At 38.6% G+C, this 18,333-nt stretch overlaps 1 protein-coding gene and 1 non-coding gene across 2 annotated transcripts in view; one reads left to right on the plus strand and one right to left on the minus strand.

Moving 5' to 3' along the window:
• PXDN (peroxidasin) overlaps nt 1–18,333 on the plus strand; it is a 95,419-nt gene that overhangs the window by 44,289 nt on the left and 32,797 nt on the right. Inside the window, exons 5-14 of the mRNA XM_075747251.1 lie at nt 2,075–2,146; nt 2,737–2,808; nt 5,738–5,907; nt 7,254–7,371; nt 9,467–9,636; nt 10,545–10,817; nt 12,153–12,269; nt 13,447–13,605; nt 16,976–17,088; nt 18,057–18,213. Coding sequence (XP_075603366.1) covers nt 2,075–2,146; nt 2,737–2,808; nt 5,738–5,907; nt 7,254–7,371; nt 9,467–9,636; nt 10,545–10,817; nt 12,153–12,269; nt 13,447–13,605; nt 16,976–17,088; nt 18,057–18,213 — 1,421 coding nt within the window. The remainder of the gene's footprint in view (nt 1–2,074; nt 2,147–2,736; nt 2,809–5,737; nt 5,908–7,253; nt 7,372–9,466; nt 9,637–10,544; nt 10,818–12,152; nt 12,270–13,446; nt 13,606–16,975; nt 17,089–18,056; nt 18,214–18,333) is intronic.
• Nucleotides 16,436–16,511, minus strand: TRNAK-CUU (transfer RNA lysine (anticodon CUU)). Its single transcript has one exon. It is a non-coding gene; the product is annotated as a tRNA-Lys (tRNA).

An 18,333-nucleotide genomic window follows, 5' to 3' on the forward strand; every position in this document is an offset into this window, starting at 1 on the left:
TGCCTCAATGTGCCTGCTGTTCCCAACCTTATTTGTTGCTCTAGTAAGAGGTATTACTTGTACATACAAATCTTGCCTTGTCAATGCCAAAGAAGTTCAAGAGATTAGTTTATTGGGAAGATAAGGAGATAGATTTGCAAGGTACTTATGCATCATAAAAATGCAAGAAGAATTAACAAAGTTAAAAAGAAAAAAAATCCCTGTTGGCAAGAAGTGGTGTATGTAATTTTTTCCAAAATCAAGGCTGCTTCAGAAGAAGTAACAAACCCTATAGTTGTGTCTGGTTTTTCCCTTTGTCCTCTTTCACTGCAGTGATCCCCACCTTGCTTTGCCCTCCCCCATATGCTGCTGATGCTGGGAAGGTGGGAAAACAGAGCCCCAACTCCTTGGGAGCCGTGCCTTCCCACCGTGCAGCTGGGCCCATCCTGCCTCTCCTTCCTCAGGGCTGGACCTGACTGAGGTCTCTCTTCTCTCTGCTGGCGATTTGAATGAACCTTGCAGGAAATATCTGCTTTTGAGATGTCTGTCTTTCTAATTTAGATGAAATTGGCCTGTACTTTCGAAAGGGAGATGAAGACTGGCAGGCACAGTGCTTCTTGTTTCCTTATGCAAACAGGATCATACTCTATGCTCACTGCAATTTGTGGCCACGCGTTGCACTGGCAGTAAGCAGACTTGACACTCCGATGTGCCTGATCACATCCGTGCTGATTTATTGGCTTTTTCTGTGGTCCCCATTCATTGCTCCCTGGCATTGCTCGCTGGCTCGTGCTTGGGCCGTGCTGCTGCTGACGGGGGATCTGGGAGACTGCCAGGCACATGCCTGGCTTCCCCGCCGCACGCGCCTTCCAGGGCTCGTTGCAACACCTCTCTGCTGTAATCGCCACTTCTTCCCGCTTTCCTCTCTCTGCGGCGACCATTCAGCTCAGGGCAGGGAGTAGAGCACATGCAGTGTTTCAGTGCAAGGGAGTTTCTGTGTCTTTTTACTTTTCATGCTGAAGGTGTGATTTTTCAGGAGGTTTGGAGAGGCTGAGATTTTCTCTTTGTTTTTGAATGATGGGCTTTTTTATTCTCCAGCCTACAGTGATTTCTATTCATGCACATCCTCCAGGTGTTCCTAAGTTTGTCAGAGGTCAGATAGGAAACTTTAGGAGATTTGGATACATTTGGATATCATCAGCATCCAAAGTCTGCAAGGTTATGGTGTATCTCCACAACATAATCAAGATTTGAAGTTGTGGAGGTACTGCCTCTGCAGTCCATTTTCACAGCAGCTACAAATTAATAATCTGGTTATTGTCTTGTTACATTAGATTTTTTTTCAGTTTTACAGGATTGACTGCTGTGTAATATTTGTTGCTGTGTAATATTAATAGCTTACATAAGCATCAACAGAGCATCAAACAGAGCACAGATGTGGTGGTTAATTGTATGCCAATTGCTGGGAAGCCCTTTGTCTAAAAACAATTACATCAAGCTTGGTTTTATGTTATGAATTTGTTTGGCTTTTGAGAGCATTCATAGCTTTAAATGCCAGGATTCATGAACTAGAGCAGGTTACTTCTCAACATCTTTGAAATTTTCACTTAATGTGATAGCAATGAAAACAGTTGTCCACTAAAAATGTTATTCTGCTGGAAACTGTAAATGTTTTCTAAACAACCTGCAACATTTTCCTGTAAAAAATAATCATTTTCTTTTTTTACATATATATGTATTCAAGTACACATACAAATGAAAATTGGACTTGGCAAAAGAGGATTCAAGGTACTATCTCTAAAATCTCCAAAGTAATGGTTTTCAAACAATTTTTTTTTTGCAGATACATGTACACACACACACACACACACACTCTCTATAGTGTGATCTACAAATCCTTCTTGTTTGTCACATCTTGTATCTCTCATATTCAAGTACAGGATTCAGATGATAGCAGAAAAAAGTTAAGCCACTACACCACTATCACCATTTAGAGGTGTAAACAGGATGTAAATAATAACCAATGTTTTATAATATTTAAGCTTCATTAAGAAAAATGTTTCAGTATTTTTCTTTTTGTTTAACATATTTTCAGGTATCTGCACTTTAATCAAATAGAAACGTTGGAACCTGAATCCTTTACCCATCTTCCAAAACTTGAAAGGCTGTAAGTTTGTTTTTCTTGGGGTAAGATTCAGAAGAGTCAGCTTACTTCTTTGTTTGAATTAAATAAAATGTTTGAAACTAGAAAATAATATTTTTATCATTCTCATAGGTTATTTTTAATCTAAATTTTGTATTGTAACTACTATGTAGTCTTTGCCAAGAACACCTTGGTCAGGATGACCTTATAGGCGTGCAGAAATGAGCATTGCATACGGTGTATTTTTCTGTTGCAAAACTATTTTCCAAAGAGCTGTGATCAATGTTTGGCCTAAAATAAATGTTATGAATGAAGAAGTAGGCGATTTATATTATGACTTTTTTTTTTTTTTACGTATCTCATTTGAATGTTTATGAGCTCTCTCCTTTTTGATTACTTTCTCTTTTTATGGCTTTTTTTCCCCCATATGGACACACCAAATACACCTTGGATGTCCTTTAAAAAATAGCAGCCAATGAATTGCTGAAAAAAGTTCAATTTATTTTATTTTTGTAAAATTACTTTCTCTGAAAGGTCTTTCAGAAGAATGTACATGAAATGAGTATGTGTCAAAATCTGAATTTTTACATGTGTATTTCTGTGCTTTTTAACAGATTTTTGCATAACAACAGAATATCTCATTTGATTCCTGGAACATTTAGTCACTTAGAATCTATGAAGAGACTGTAAGTAAATTGAATTATTATTGAACTAAAGAAAGTTTAAATAATCTAATTATACTGTACCTCATCTTGCAATATTTATCTTCCTTGAAAAATGCCTTTCATTGTGTCATTGTTTTAAATATTAAATAATTTTACCAAAGCTGTACTCCATTTGTGTACGTACACAGACTGAGACCATTGCTTCATATCCTACCATCTTCAGTGACTGACTAAATCCTTTTCTTTATTTCCTGTTTTGGAATCATTTGTAGTCATAAGGTCTTGTTTTGTAGACCAAATAATGTACACAGCTGTTGTTGGGGTTTTTTTTGTTTGGTTTGGTTTTTGTTTGGGTTGGTTGGTTTGTTTTTTCCCCCTCTTCTCTATGTCATACTGGATGATCCTTCTATGTTCTTTCAATATTTGATTATTGTGGTATTTTCTTTTCATTGTTTCACTTGTCCTTATCTGATGATTAAAACATAGTTATAAAAAGGTACTCGGTGGCATAAGAAGATAAGTATTACTTTCAAAAGCCACTCCAGAAGCCAGTTCTTGAAGTGCCATTCACTTGGAAAATTAGACACTTCTTGGTCCCTCAGTAGCATTTGAAACTGGATCTTGATAAGAGTCCCTTTCAGAGAGTTTTCTATCCCTCACTCAGGTTCTCCATCCATCTAGGATAAACATTGTTTAAATTATCGAAGACTGCCGTTTTGAGGAAGGCAGTCATGCACTCATACCCCCCTTCCCAGGAGTGTGCTGTGCGGCGAGTCACAGTGCTAACTCTACTGGGAGAGCACACCAAGCTGTGTGGTGCAGTCGACACGCTGGAGGGAAGGGATGCCATCCAGAGTGACCTTGACAGGCTGGAGAGGTGGGCCCGTGCAAACTGCATGAAGTTCAACAAGGCCAGGTGCAAGGTCCTGCACATGGATTGGGGCAATCCCAAGCACAGCCACAGGCTGGGTGGAGAATGGATTGAGAGCAGCCCTGAGGAGAAGGAATTGGGGGTATTGATTGATGGGAAGCTCAACATGAGCCGGCAGTGTGCGCTTGCAGCCCAGAAAGCCAACCATGTCCTGGGCTGCATCAAAAGAAGTGTGACCAGCAGGTTGAGGGAGGTGATCCTGCCCCTCTACTCTGCTATGGTGAGACCCCACCTGGAGTACTGCGTCCAGCTCTGGGGGCCCCAGTACAGGAGAGACATGGAGCTGTTGGAGCGAGTCCAGAGGAGGGCCATGAAGCTGATCAGAGGGCTGGAGCACGTCTCCTATGAGGACAGGCTGAGAGAGTTGGGATTGTTCACCCTGGAGAAAAGAAGGCTCCAGGGAGATCTAATTGCAGTTTACCAGTACCTGAAGGGGGCTGGAAATTGGAAATAACTGGAAATAACTCTATCCTTGCCAGAACCAGGACAGGGGCCTACAGGAAAGATGGTGAGGGACTGCTTATGAGGGAGTGTAGTGACAGGACAAGGGGTAATGGGTTTAAGCTGAAGGAGGGTCGATTTAGATTAGATGTTAGAAAGAAAGTCTTTACTGTGAGGGTGGTGAGGCACTGGAAGAGGTTGTCCAGAGAGGTTGTGGATGCCCCATCCCTGGAAGTGTTCAAGGCCAGGTTGGATGGGACTTTGGGCAATGTGGTCTAGTGGAGGGTGTCCCTGCCCGCAGCAAGTGGGTTGGAACTAGGTTATCTCTGAGGTCCCTTCCAACCCAAACCATTCTGTGATTCTATGAAAAGAGATTGCAAGGGAAACAGCTGGAAGATTGTCCTGCTGGTTTAGGACAAGTGTGAAACCATACCTTTAACTGTGCACAAAAGGCAGAATAAAGTAAATTTTGATGGTGAGTGCACCTTCCAGTAGTACCTGCTTCACACATACCTTCCTTGAAGTCCTGTGCAGTTCAAGCAAACAGAAAGAGATGCTTCTTCACATAATGCCTAAGTAAAGGGGAGTTTTAATTGTGGCTATTAGTGGAACAGGACACTGTGCTAGACTGACCTGGTGTCTTCTGACGTGGGACAGCTTATCCCTAAAGGTGACTTTCATGTTCTGCATTTAAATTCTACCAATAACATGTAATATACTGGGAGACATTTGTACAGTCACTTGTACAAATAAGTAACTTCCTTAGTCTTGCCTGTTTTTCACAGGAGAGCAGGGAATAAAAATTTCTGGGCATTTGTACAACAGGTTAAAAAAAGTTATTAAGAGATAAAATTATCAAAAAGTTTATTATCCCCAAAGATAAACCAAACTGAGATTGCTTTGCCATGCAACTTTATTTCCAGTTTAAATATAGATATATTTAATGGTACAGGTTTCTGTATTTAATGTTTTTGTTTTTCCTACAAGGCCCTTAACCAGAAAGTACAGTGCTCCACATAGTAACAGGGCCCTCCACTACTGGAAAGAAAGTCAACAGAATTTATGGGTTCTCGTTATCTGCAATAGGCAGGTGTTTTACAAAGTTACTGACCCACTGAACTTGACAAGAACTTAATGCTTAAATAAAACTGTGGGTCTTTGTCTCCGTTGCCTGATCAGCAAAATGGGTAGTTGTAAAACTGTCAGGTTAGCAGTGAAGTTACTACAGTAATAAGTATTAAACAGGAATAAAATGTGGAGAATGGTGTAAGTTCCTTATTTAAGCAAAGTTTGTATAATGTCTAAATAAAACTTGATTTATTCACTGAATGCTGGGGTTAAAAAAGAAATATTATTTCGATGCTTGCTGTGTTGAACACCATGCAGTAAAAATTATATGCATTTTTGTAAAAAGACTACCAGAATGCATATAAGCAAGTGACTGTCACCAGTATTCCAGATTGCCCCTTGTCTCTATTCACAGAAGAAAGTGCTGCTGGTATTACAGAAACATTTTGATCCTAGCAAAATAGTTGGAGCTTGCTAAGAGGTGTGGTGGCTGCTTCTTTTTTTGTGCAGACGTTTGGATTCAAACGCTCTTCACTGTGACTGTGAAATCCTGTGGCTGGCAGAGCTGTTGAAGACGTACGCGGAGTCAGGTAATGCTCAAGCAGCAGCTACCTGTGAGTATCCACGAAGGATCCAGGGAAGATCAGTGGCCACGATAACACCAGAAGAACTGAACTGTGGTAGGTTTGCCAATTCCTGCTGGCTTTTGTAGCGTGTTCAATGTACCCAGACATTTTTTAAATTTTTTTTGTGGGGCGGCATGTTAAAATTTTTTCTTCTTTTTCTCTTTGATAACACTGAGCATTTCTGGTCAATATTGGGTATTTCCATAAATCTCCCTGTGTTCCTTCTCGACTTCTGACAGAACTGATTGCTTTTGTCCCTCAGCCTATCTTTAATGAAAGAAATATAGCCATGTTTGAAATTTCCCATTGAGGAACTAAATGTGAATGTGCAGAAAGAGTTTAGTTTTCCTTTTTGTATTTCAATTTTAGTTATAGAAGGAGTGTCAGCTAGGGTCTTTGGTGTTATGTTAATATTATTTGGTGTCCTTTATTCCTTTTTCTACAAGGGAAAGGGAAGAAAGAAGCCATACAGAATTGCTCCTGATTTCACAAACCTTATTGTTAAAACACTTGTTGATATTATTGGAGTCAAGGTTGGGCCACTGGATTTATTTCTTACTCAGCTGTACTTACAAGGAGTGCCCTGCACAGGCACTGAAATCCTGTCGCTGAAGGATTAATGGATAAGCACTTTTACAACAATCCTTTTGTTCATCTGTATTCCTTCAGCTTGGGAGTGCACAGGCTGTGCCCTGTGGACATCCCGGGGCTCAGCCTGGCACCTCTCCTGTTCCAGAGCCAAAATGCCAGTTTCTCATCAGATGAAGGGCATTTGCCTGCCCAGCCACGTGATGAGGTGAAGATATGAAATAAGTAAATTGTCCTTTTGATTATGTATTGGATATAAATCTGATCATGGAATTATGACCGTAAGCATCTACAAAGTTCTTGAAAAAGATAGTAAAAAGGGGATTCGGTGCAAGAATAATTCACATGGCATCCTACCAGCTCTCTGCACATCTAAGACGCCTGAATACGGAAACTGCAGGAAGCAAGCTGGACAAATTATTCTGAAGGAGGCAGGTTAGGCACTGATACTTATCTAGAGAAAGGTTTTTTTAAACGGGACTTGTGCTTGCTACTTTAAAGTTTTTCCTTCATAAGCAAATTGAGCCTCTGTTCAAATAAATAAAAGAGCTACTTTAGAACCTGATACAAATTTGCACAATCCATTTCCAGTCTGCTAAGAAGTCCTAAGGAACAATGGAGGAGGCCAGAAAGCCCACAGTCACTTCTGCATGGGGAAAAGTGCGTTTAATCCTGATTAAGCCTATAAATATTTTAAGTTAAAACATTTGTGAAAAGTTTTTCTACAAGGTGTATGGAAAATTTTTTATTTACCATTCTTTAATAGTTTTAAAACAAGTAAGAGTTCCTTATATGCTTTATTGTTGATACAGAGAGGCCAAGAATTACATCAGAGCCTCAGGATGTGGACGTTACCTCAGGGAATACAGTGTACTTCACTTGCAGAGCTGAAGGCAATCCTAAACCAGAAATTATCTGGCTTCGAAACAAGTAAGTTTAGAAGAGGAAGAGAGAAAACTGATGTGCATGTTTGTCTGGGTGCATGTCCACACACCTTACTTGCTAATATATGGACTAGTTACAATAGAAATGTTATAATTAAAAGAAATATATGAAGTAATAATGGCCCAGATCTGTTTTATTAGTAATTCTAAACACTTAAAAGCTGATAACTTTAGAAAATATTAATTCATGACTATAATACTATTGGTAAGATTTTCAACTGTACTTATACCTGCAAAGTTGCTCACACCTGTAAACCTATAAATCATTTGTATCTAAGTACCAGGCAATCCAATATGGACATGTTGCACATGCAGTCTGTGGGTTTAGCTAGTATTTGCAGACTCTGTGCAGTTCTGTTTGCATTACATTTTGAGGCAGAGCAAAAGCTACTTTTTTAAAGGACTCCAGCTTGATAAGAGTTAGGTTTCAGAGGAGGTCTTCCTTAAGGCCAGCTTCTCAGAGGCAGCTTTCCTCCAAGGTGTAGCTCCATCCCAGAAGAGGGGAGGTATTTCAATTTCCAGGCTCCCCAGGCCAGTACATGGAGGGGAGGCAAGTGCTTATGTCACAAGATTGTAGGGTAACTCAGGTTGGAGAGGATCTCAGGAGGTCTCCAGTGCAGCCTTCGGCTCAAAGCAGGTTCATACTAGGTTGTTATATCCAATTAGGTCCTAAAAGCCTCCAAGGGTGGAGGTGGCACAAGTGCTCTGTGCAACCTGCTCCATTGCTTCTCCTCACTGCTTAGGGGATGGAGGAAAGTGCCTATCAAGGACGTGCATCTTTCAGCAGCCCAAGGGCCAGCCTGCTACAGAGTGGCTGCTCAAGCTCTGCCCAGAGCCTGGCTCCCTCCAGCAGCGCTGGGCACAGCTCGACTGAACCAGCCACATGGTAGCGCATTGGCTCCCTTAAACTGATGTTAATTTACAATGGACGCATGAATTGTGAGTTTGCCACTAATTTATTCAGACTTCGGCTTAGTAATGCTCTTGTACAAATGGAAAACCTGATCTGGAAAATAAATTCCCTCACATTTTGTATTAGCAAATGAACCATTTTAGTTTGTTAGCTGCTGATAAAGTGGAACGATATAGAGTCCTGGTTCTGTAGCTTTGTGCTGATGTCAGTAAGAACCCCACATGCAGCAAGGGTACAGCGTTTATGGAGTATGTCAAGAATAGAGTCTTGAGCTTGGATAGTATAATTATTTCATTAAAATTTTCTTTGGCTCGTGTACTTTTTATAATAAATAAAGAAAACATGTATTCAGAATACACATATGAAAGAGTTTTAAGAAGAAATTTGAGCTTGGGGTGTGGGATTATTGACTCTGGCTTGTTTCCTGGCTGCATGAATGAGAGCAAAGCTCTTTGCAAGGTAGCTGAATATGGCAAGATTTCAGTCAAAAGCCGTTGACCTGTTGAGCGGTATGTTGAATAGATCAGCAGTCAGGCTGGGTTTTGTACATAGGGGGTGAGATCTCATCCCTCCTCTGTGCTTTCTTCATCATGTAGTGAGGGATGGAGCGAGAAAGAGTTCCTTTAATAAGAACTCCTAAGCATTCTTAGTTAATGTCACAGAAATGCATCCATGACGTAGCCTGAAGACCTAATCTTAATTTACAAATTATAATTGGGTTCATTAGTGCTCCTCAAGCAATCCAGACAGAGGTTAGCACAAAGATGATTTTACAGCAAATAACCCCTCTCCTCGCAGAAAGTATCTTGAATATTGAACTTACATGATATACTTCCAGTGGAAACATTTTAAATTGATTTGCCAGTTAGAACAGCCTTAAAGGAGAATGAGACCAGGTATTTATATTTTGTTAACTTTTTTCCCTTGTTATGGTATTTTGTTTTTCCATTTTGAAGATGTAATACTTGTATAAGCAAAATTGGTTCATTTTTTGGTTTTCCTCTTCTTCTCTTTAGGAGACAACTAAAATTTCTATTATTTTACTTAACACAGTAAAAACTTCTTTTTCCCCCAAGTTATTTCGGGTAATATATTTTGTTTTATTATTTGGCAGTTTTCTGTGCTTATGATTTAAAGGTTTAACTCCAGCAGATTCTTTTCTTCCCAGTAATGAGCTCAGTATGAAAGAAGATTCCCGTCTAAACTTGCTAGATGATGGCACGTTAATGATTCAGAACACTCAAGAAACAGACCAAGGCATTTACCAGTGCATGGCAAAAAATGTGGCTGGGGAAGTGAAAACTCAGGAAGTTACTCTTAGATACTTTGAGTCACCAGGTAAAGAACATCAAGTCTGAATTTTGCATTCAGATAGAGAATTGTTTTGATAAGAAGATTGCTAAAAATAAGATGCTTTGGCTCTTTTATGTTCTTGACATGTTGATTTCTTGTGCTTGGGCATCTTAAGAACTAGATCATGAAGTTATAATATCCCTAGAACAAAAATGCAAGTCAGCCAATCTTTATTGTAGTATGCAATTCTGATGGTAGTCGTGCAGGCTGTTTGTAGAAAGGGTAGGAAAAGAGGCTGTTGGCATTGCGACATTGCTCAGTGCAGTAACGTTCTCTCTGGATACCTGAAAACCACAAGCTTCCAAACAGGCCACTCATGAGAGCTTTGGCACACCCTGTGCAGCCTGAATCTCTCCCTAGCCAGGGCTTCATGTTTGCAAGCACTAAATTCCTGTCCAGCACTGTAACGTGTTTGAATTCCAAACTTTGCTGTGAGAAAATTTTGCTTTGACACTCAGGTGTCAGGTAAACTTAAAATATCACTGCAACATGCATATGTCGTTGGGAAAAGTTACAAAAATGTAGCTTAATCAGTTTTGTCTTTTTGTGCACTTACAGTGATTTTTAGCCAGTTTGTTTTCTAGGTCTCAGTGTCTATGCCTCTGAAGAGGACTTTATAAACATCAGCAAATGAGAAGGAAATGTTTGAAAATTGTTGTAATGGGAGTTAAGAAAAAATATCAGTTAATTATATGAGCTTTTATTTTTTACCTATTGATATTTATAGATGTCTGCAGCTAGATTAGGCTTAAGGCGAGGCAGAGTTTGCACCAAAAGTATCTTGGAACAAAGCTATTAAGAAACCCCTAGATTCCCCAAACTATTGCAATATTCAGCTAAATTAGTGCTATGTGAGCTAAAAGTCATATTTAGGCATCGCTTTTTTCTCACAGCCCGGCCAAGTTTTGTGATTCACCCGCAAAATACCGAAGTGCTAGTTGGAGAGAGCGTTACCTTGGAGTGCAGCGCAACCGGGCACCCTCAGCCACGCATTACCTGGACCAAAGGCGACAGAACCCCTTTACCAAGTGACCCTCGCATCACGATAACTCCATCGGGAGGACTTTACATACAAAATGTGAAGCAGGAGGACAGTGGCGAGTATACCTGTTTTGCAACTAACAGCATAGATAATATCCATGCAACTGCATACATCATAGTCCAAGGTGAGTAACGTTAAGCTAGGAGTGACATGCTGTAAAACATATTAGGAAGAGTATATTGCTTCAAATTGTGTGGTTTTGTCTTTTTTTCTGAATTGTCAGAGTGAAACTAAAACCGTAAGAGTTTTTTCTGTTAATTACAGTATTCTAGTGTAGTCCATAGGAAAGTTGCTATACATTTCATTCAGAGTAATATATTATATACTCATTCTCTGAAAGCTAAGTTTCATTGATTATTCTCAGAAGTTAATCATTGGTGGTTTGAAATGTGTATTTCTTATTGTACATTTTGTTTGCCTATAGGAATAAACATACAGTGTCCAGTTTGTGGGGGACTAAATGTTTTCTGTAACAGGTAGCAATCCTAGAAATTAGAATGTGTGTCTGGAGTAGTAGAAATGGAGTTTCAAGTACAGATCTCTGCTGCCTTTCTTAAATACTTGAGTGAGTGTGGAGTGTGGATACATTTTCTCCTGAGTTTTGTGGAAACTATCATTGCCAGCTGAGGTGTTAGCATAGCTTTTCTGCAAAACAAAAGTCAAAGTACTCTAGCTTACTGTGATCGCAATAAATTTGGTCTGCATGTCAATAGTATGACTGTAAGTATTTTGAGAACATAATATCAAAAAGCTTCCTATATTGATGGAGAATATTTTTTTTGCAAATGTTTTAATGCTGAAACTTTTATTTGCTAAACATTTTGAGTAACTTTTAAGTTTTCTTCTGTCGTCATATTAAGATCTCTAGTTGGCAGACAATTTTAGTTGCAAATGCTTTGTTAATGAGTTCAATTTTTAAAGCTATACACAACTTGTCCATGTAGTTTGTGCATTTATCATTCACCAATGGGTGATTGTGTTTGGAGAGCTGAACAAATTCCTTCTTACACTGCTAATACCATGGTGTTACAGCAAAAACTGGCGTGCACTCCACTCACTGCTTTCCTTTTGTGTAAAGAAAGCAAGCGTCTCAGGATGGTTTTGACTACATTGCATTTTCTTCACAATTTAGTTGAGGATTTTTTGAGAGAAAGAGAAGGTGTTTTTAATCCAGGGAACACTCCATGTTTGATGCTACAAGTCTTACTATGCCTCTTATTTTGGATCTGTGACAGTAGATCTCAGAGGTCTTCACTGACACCAGGGCCAGGTTGTGAGGGAGATGTTCCTGTTGCACAAGTGGCTACCGTATAGCAGTCACACTATCAAAGAGTTCCATTAGCATCTCTTTTCCCACCGATTAGAGCTATTTGAGTCACGCAGGAAACTGTATGTAATTTCGGACAGTCATGCATTTTTCAGTAATTTTTTTTTAACCAGTTTGTTTTCTCTTCTGTAGCTCTACCTCAGTTTACTGTCACTCCTCAAGACAAAACAGTGATTGAAGGACAAACTGTTGACTTCCCTTGTGAAGCGCAAGGCTATCCCCAGCCTGTTATTGCCTGGACTAAAGGAGGTAAGCTTCCTCCATTTTTACTTTTAATCTGCTGGAATAGTTTAACTGTCATTTTGGAATCACTGATGCATTGAAAGGAATTGTGTGTATTTGTTTAGATGCCTCAGTCTCTGAAGGAAACAGGGCTCATCTCTTCCTGCTTTAGCTAGAAAAGGCAAGGTGTCCCATAGAAGCTAACTGCCCAAGCATTTTTCATTATTCAGTAAAAAAGAGTCACTAAAAAAAAAAAAAGGTCTCCCGAACAGATTCCTAACAATAGATATGAGATAATAAATCACATGTGGCAATACCTATCACTGCTGGTTTACTGCAGAAGAAATGGAGATGGCTGTCATTAACTGGCCATCTGAAACTAGGTGGGATGTGCTCTCTTCAGAAATCAGAACAGTCCAACCTATAAGTGTATTTCTGTCACTTAATGCACATTGACAGGAATGCTGCGATGCGCTCTGCTGACTGTTTTCTCAGGTTGAGGCTGTAAGACATTAAGCCAAATCCAGCAGGAAAAAATACTGTAGTGGATGTTTAATAAGGAAGTAAATATTCCAGTTGAATCAAATGCAATAGCTCTAGCAGGCAAAACAACTGTTATGAAATTCTAAATTATGGTAGATAAAGCAGATTTTTAACAAACTCTTGATCATTTTGAGCTGATAACGTCCCTGTTTCTCAATCTACCAAGATTGCTCCAATCAAATGAAATATCCGGAAAGGAAGAATAGCATACGGATACTGATGTGCCTTTTATTTCATTTCTATTACATTCCATTTTTCAGGGCTGTACATATTTTGCTATGAATTCTCAAGATAGCCTAGGCAGATGAGATGAATTGTGTCTTACACATACGGCAATAATATGAAATGAACAGTAATACATGTTGGTGTCCTTATGATGCCTTCTTATTCAGCTGCTTTATCATGCTCCTTAAATTAAATTCATTTCTACCACAAACAGAGAAGACATCAGGATTATGATTGTGTGCATATGTATGTTTTATTTGCTTTGCATGTTAATCTTCTGGAAAGTAAAGGTTTCAGCTTTTTTTTTTTTTTAAGAGACTATAATTTTTCCAATGTTTTATCCAATTTAAAATCTTCTGGATTTTCCTTTTTTTGACACAAAGGGACTTTGTTCTGCACTGCTATAAACAGCAAATGCTGTTGCTCTGTGTTTCAGGAGGCCAGTTGTCTGTTGACAGAAGACACTTAGTTCTATCCTCTGGAACCCTAAGGATTTCCAGGGTTGCTCTGCATGACCAGGGACAGTATGAATGCCAAGCTGTCAACATTATCGGATCTCAACGAATTGTTGTTTACCTGACTGTACAGCCTAGAGGTGTGTTCTCCTTGTACAGCTGCTGGGGAAAAAAAAAAAAAAAAGATTTAAGCTTATGCTAGAATTCACAGTACTGTGATTTATTTATTTTTTTCCTAAAATATGACTGAGAATTAATTATTTTTGATGGCAGAAAATGTTAATGTGAAGTAGTTTATCTTTGTTTAGAATTAAAAAAAGCTTTTGAAACAGAGATTGAATAGTTCTTGGGTTTTTCTGCAGGACTTTTGCTGCATTTTACAATGAATTTAAGTTGCTGGGTTTTAATTATAAGATGCTTTATTAGTTTTTATAAATTGAGCATGTGGGACTGTGATCTGTGTCATGTCACCTAAAGACTACATAAGCTTGCAACTAAACATGGCCTTTTTTGATAAAAGCTTGTTAGAATGAGGTTATATCTTTTGTTGTTTAGAAAAGTTGCTGTTCAGGGTATTGCTAATGTTTCACATTTCTGATCATTATTTCTGAGTATATCTATTTTGAGATTTCAGGTGGTTTTTAATAAATAACATGTATGGATACTTACCAGTATTTATACAGAATATCATTCCTTTAGAACAGTCTGTCTTCTGTGAACGAGGTTTATCTGATTTACTTTTTTGTAAAGAATGGAGGTCTGCTTTGTGGATGACATTATTCCTATGCTCAGGAAAGTGTTTTATTTTGTGAAAAGACTTATAAGACTTATAAGATTCTATGCTGTTAGGTGTTCAAAAAACATGTAGACGTGGCACTTCAGGACATGGCTTAGTAGACATGGTGGTGTTGGGTTGACAGTTGGACTTGATGATCTTAGAGGTCTTTTCCAACCTTAAAGATTCTATGATTCTGAGTAAATAGTGTTACTAACATAACGTTTTGATGTCCAGAAACAGAACACAATGAAACGTCATTCCTTATACCTAAAATAAGCAGACACAGAAAAAAAAAAAAACCACTCCATTTTTCTTATGCTTTTCTTCAAGTAAATTCTAAGTAAGCTACTTCTAGGATTAATTAGAATCATATTAATATTTAACATTTAGTTAAGTACTTTGGTATTTAACTAAATTCAAGGAGATTAAACATTTAATACAAAGCATTTCCTGTTAATGACCTAATTTTAAACAGCATTTTAGTGAAAGAGGCTCAAATGTCTTCCTGAGCTTAGATGTTTGTCAGAAAAAGCTTCCATTGATTTTTCTTAACTAAGAGTAGTACTAGGAGATTGATTTGTCAAAATCAAGATTTTTTTTCACCTATATAAAATTGTTGACTAAAATTCCATAAAACAAAAGTCAATTTTAAAAAGTTTTATAACCTTCCAGCTGTGTTTGTTAAACTTCACTGAACTTCAGTAAAGTTTAATAAAATGATTGTTGTGTAACTTGGGTTGCAAAATCCACACCAAAAGATAGTAAATACAAGATTGAAGGCTGCATAATTGGAGCTCTCCATACATTCATTGCAATGCTATTTTCAGTTGTGTAAGAAGAGAAAACTTTTTCTTCTGGGCTGCTAACAAAAGGACTGTTCATCTGAGGAATGTCTAGTCAGTGGTCACTGTGGCTAAATCTGTATTAATGAATACAGATGAATGGTCCAGGTCTGTCTGGTGGCATGACATGGCTCACATCCACAGAGCCAGACTCTTACCTCCCAGTGCCAGACGCCTGCCTCTGGATGCCTTGTTTGAAATGGTTTCTGGTCCTTGATTACCATTTGTGTACAAACAATTTCACACCAAGGACAGATTTGGTTGATAGTATAAATGTATGTATGCTGGGTGGCTAAGTACTTCTCTGTAAAAGCACAACCCCCTTCCACCCCCCCACCCCGCAAAAAATACTGATATATTACAGCAGAAATACAGTTTTTCATGTCTTCATAATCTTGTATGTGCTTCTTATGACGATACCTGTCTGCTGGATGTCAATCTGGATTTGAAGGAAATTAGGATTTTAAAATGCATTCATTTTCTTCACACTGGGTTTAGGTAACTGTACCCTGTGTCCTTAAAATTAAAGGTGATTTTTTTATATTTTAAAGCCTGGGACTCGTTGATGTCAGAGGGTAAGAGCTCTGTGAAGGCTTAGCACCTCAGCAAGTTGGTCTGGGGGAGTCAGAGTTGAATAAGTTGTGGAAAGTTTTGCTTTTATCATCTAAGAAATCTCTGTTGTTGCTATTTAAAAAATTAAAACTTGAAAAAATGGCTAAATCTGAACAAAGTCACCAGAATTGATGGAATATCAATTCTGGTGACTTTGTTCAGATTTAGCTGAGTAGCTAAATTTTTTTCAGAGCTTTTAATTTGTGGAACTGCCCTGGTTTCAGCTGAGAGGATTGATTTTCTTCATAGTAGCTAGTGTTTATTACACAGGGCCAAGGCCTATTTCTGCTTCTTGCACTGCCCTGCCAGCGGGATGGCTGGGGGTGCACAAGGAGTTGGGAGGAGACACAGACAGGACAGGTGACCCAAACGGACCAAAGGGATATTCCATACTAGATGAATAGTCATGCTCAGTTTTTAAGGAGCTTGGGGGAAGGGGGGGTGGGGGGGTGGCGGCATTCGGAGCAATGGCATTTGTCTTCCCAAGTAACCATTACGTGTGACGGAGCCCTGCTTTCCTGGAGATGGCTGAACACCTGCCCACCCATGGGAAGTGGTGAATGAATTCCTTGCTTTGCTTTGCTTGTGTGCGCAGCTTTTGCTTTACCTATTGAACTGTCTTTATCTCAACACTTTAACTTTTCCAATTCTCTCCCCCATCCCGATGGGGGGGAGTGAACAAGTGGCTGCGTGGTGCTCACCTGCTGTCTGGGGTCAAACCACAACAGTCCTTTTTGGCACCCAGTGTGGGGCTCGAACACACAACCCTGAGATTAAGAGTCTCACGCTCTACCAACTGAGCTAGCTAACTGGTTTGACATCCACCATCCTGCTGGCAGGCAGTGCAAGAAGCAGAAATAGACCTTGGCCCTGCATAAACACTGCTCAACAACAGGTCCATAGAACAAACACATCTCTATATTATCAATGCTGTCTCCAGCACAAATCCAAAACATATCCCCACACTAGCTACTATGAAGAAAATCAGTCCTCTCAGCTGAAACCAGGACAGGTACTTTTTTGGCAACTACTAGCCTGTTTTGTTAGAAGTTAAGAGTACTTAAAAATCAGCCTGAAGCAGACATCAAGAATAAGGAATTTTATCTCTAAGACAAACTTATAGGCAACTACAAACTTGCAGGCAGAATAGGGTTATAGATTAAGAAATGTTGGGTAACTTAAAAAAAAAAAAAGAAAAAGCAGTGCTAACCTCTTTTTAGATCGTCTTTTGCACAAGTTGTATTTCCTACGTTGCCAATGTATCATTTGTTTTTTTAGTGACTCCTGTATTCGCCAGCGTTCCCAGTGACATGACAGTGGAGGTTGGCACAAACGTGCAGATCCCGTGCAGCGCTCAAGGAGAGCCGGAGCCAGTAATTACATGGAATAAGGTACTAGATATTTTTCTGGTTGTTGCGGAAAGGCAGTGGCCTTTCCATGTCTTCATAACTAGCTATTTAAAGTGCACATCATCAAATTATTGCTTGCTTTGGTGTCTGAAAACATTACCTGAAGTTTGACCAGCAAATCTTCTTTAATACAGAGCATGGGTGTAGATACCAATTCTGAATTTTTTTTTTATATATATATATATATATATATGGTTATGCAAATCATTATACAGACCAGCTAAAATTCATAATGCAGGCCTTAAAAGGCCTATGTATTTTAGTGACAGTTCTGTGAGAATATCCTATTAATATTCACACTTTCAATGACAATATAGATATAAAGCAATAAAAAATACTGTATTGCTGAGCCCTTTGACACTGTTAGATTGACACTTTGGTAACCTCTCCGTGGCTTTGATTTCCATTGGTGCAATAATTATATCAACGTATTAGTGAGAGTTATTAGCCCAATTAACAGTGAATTAATGGGTTGCTAATATTGATCTTCAATTTTCCTGATTATCTTCTTCTCTTCAATTAGTGAGCATTAGAAAATGTATTTTAATGTACCTTAAATAGCTTCTAAACACATAACCCATGAAGAATTAATACACATGAAGCTCTTGAGATCTTTTTTGTTTGGTTGATTTTGAGTAAAATCAAATATATATGTTCTCAAGAGGTGCTATCTTATTTTATGTGATGAGGACCTGTAACTATTAAAATACTTTTATTTATAAAAATGAGTACTTTAAAAAGTAAATAAATACACTGTGCAATTTAGAAGTACGTGCGAGTCCTCCTGTCAACATAACTATGTGAGTTCTTTCTATAAATTTGACTGTTATCTTAGCATATGAAATATAAATATAAAATAAAATGTAAAAATAAAAGTGAAAAAGAAGACAAAAATTCAGGTTTGAAAATAATGAGTATTTAGAGGAACTAAACGTTGTGCTTTGCTGCAGGATGGAGTACAGGTAACTGAGAGTGGAAAATTTCATGTTAGTCCAGAGGGATTTCTTACCATTCGTGATGTTGGCACAGCTGATGAAGGTCGATATGAATGTGTTGCCCGGAACACCATAGGATACTCCTCTGTTAGTATGGTGCTTAGTGTTAACGGTAAGGTGTATGAATCAGGTATGAGTTAGATTAGTAGTTTTATTCTAATTGCTTAATTTGTAAGATGAAAAAAAAGTTAATCAAACGTGCGATTACTTCTTTTATTAGTATTTTATTAGT

This window comes from Balearica regulorum, chromosome 3, assembly GCF_011004875.1.
Source record: "Balearica regulorum gibbericeps isolate bBalReg1 chromosome 3, bBalReg1.pri, whole genome shotgun sequence".
In the NCBI taxonomy this organism is placed as follows: Eukaryota; Metazoa; Chordata; class Aves; order Gruiformes; family Gruidae; genus Balearica; species Balearica regulorum.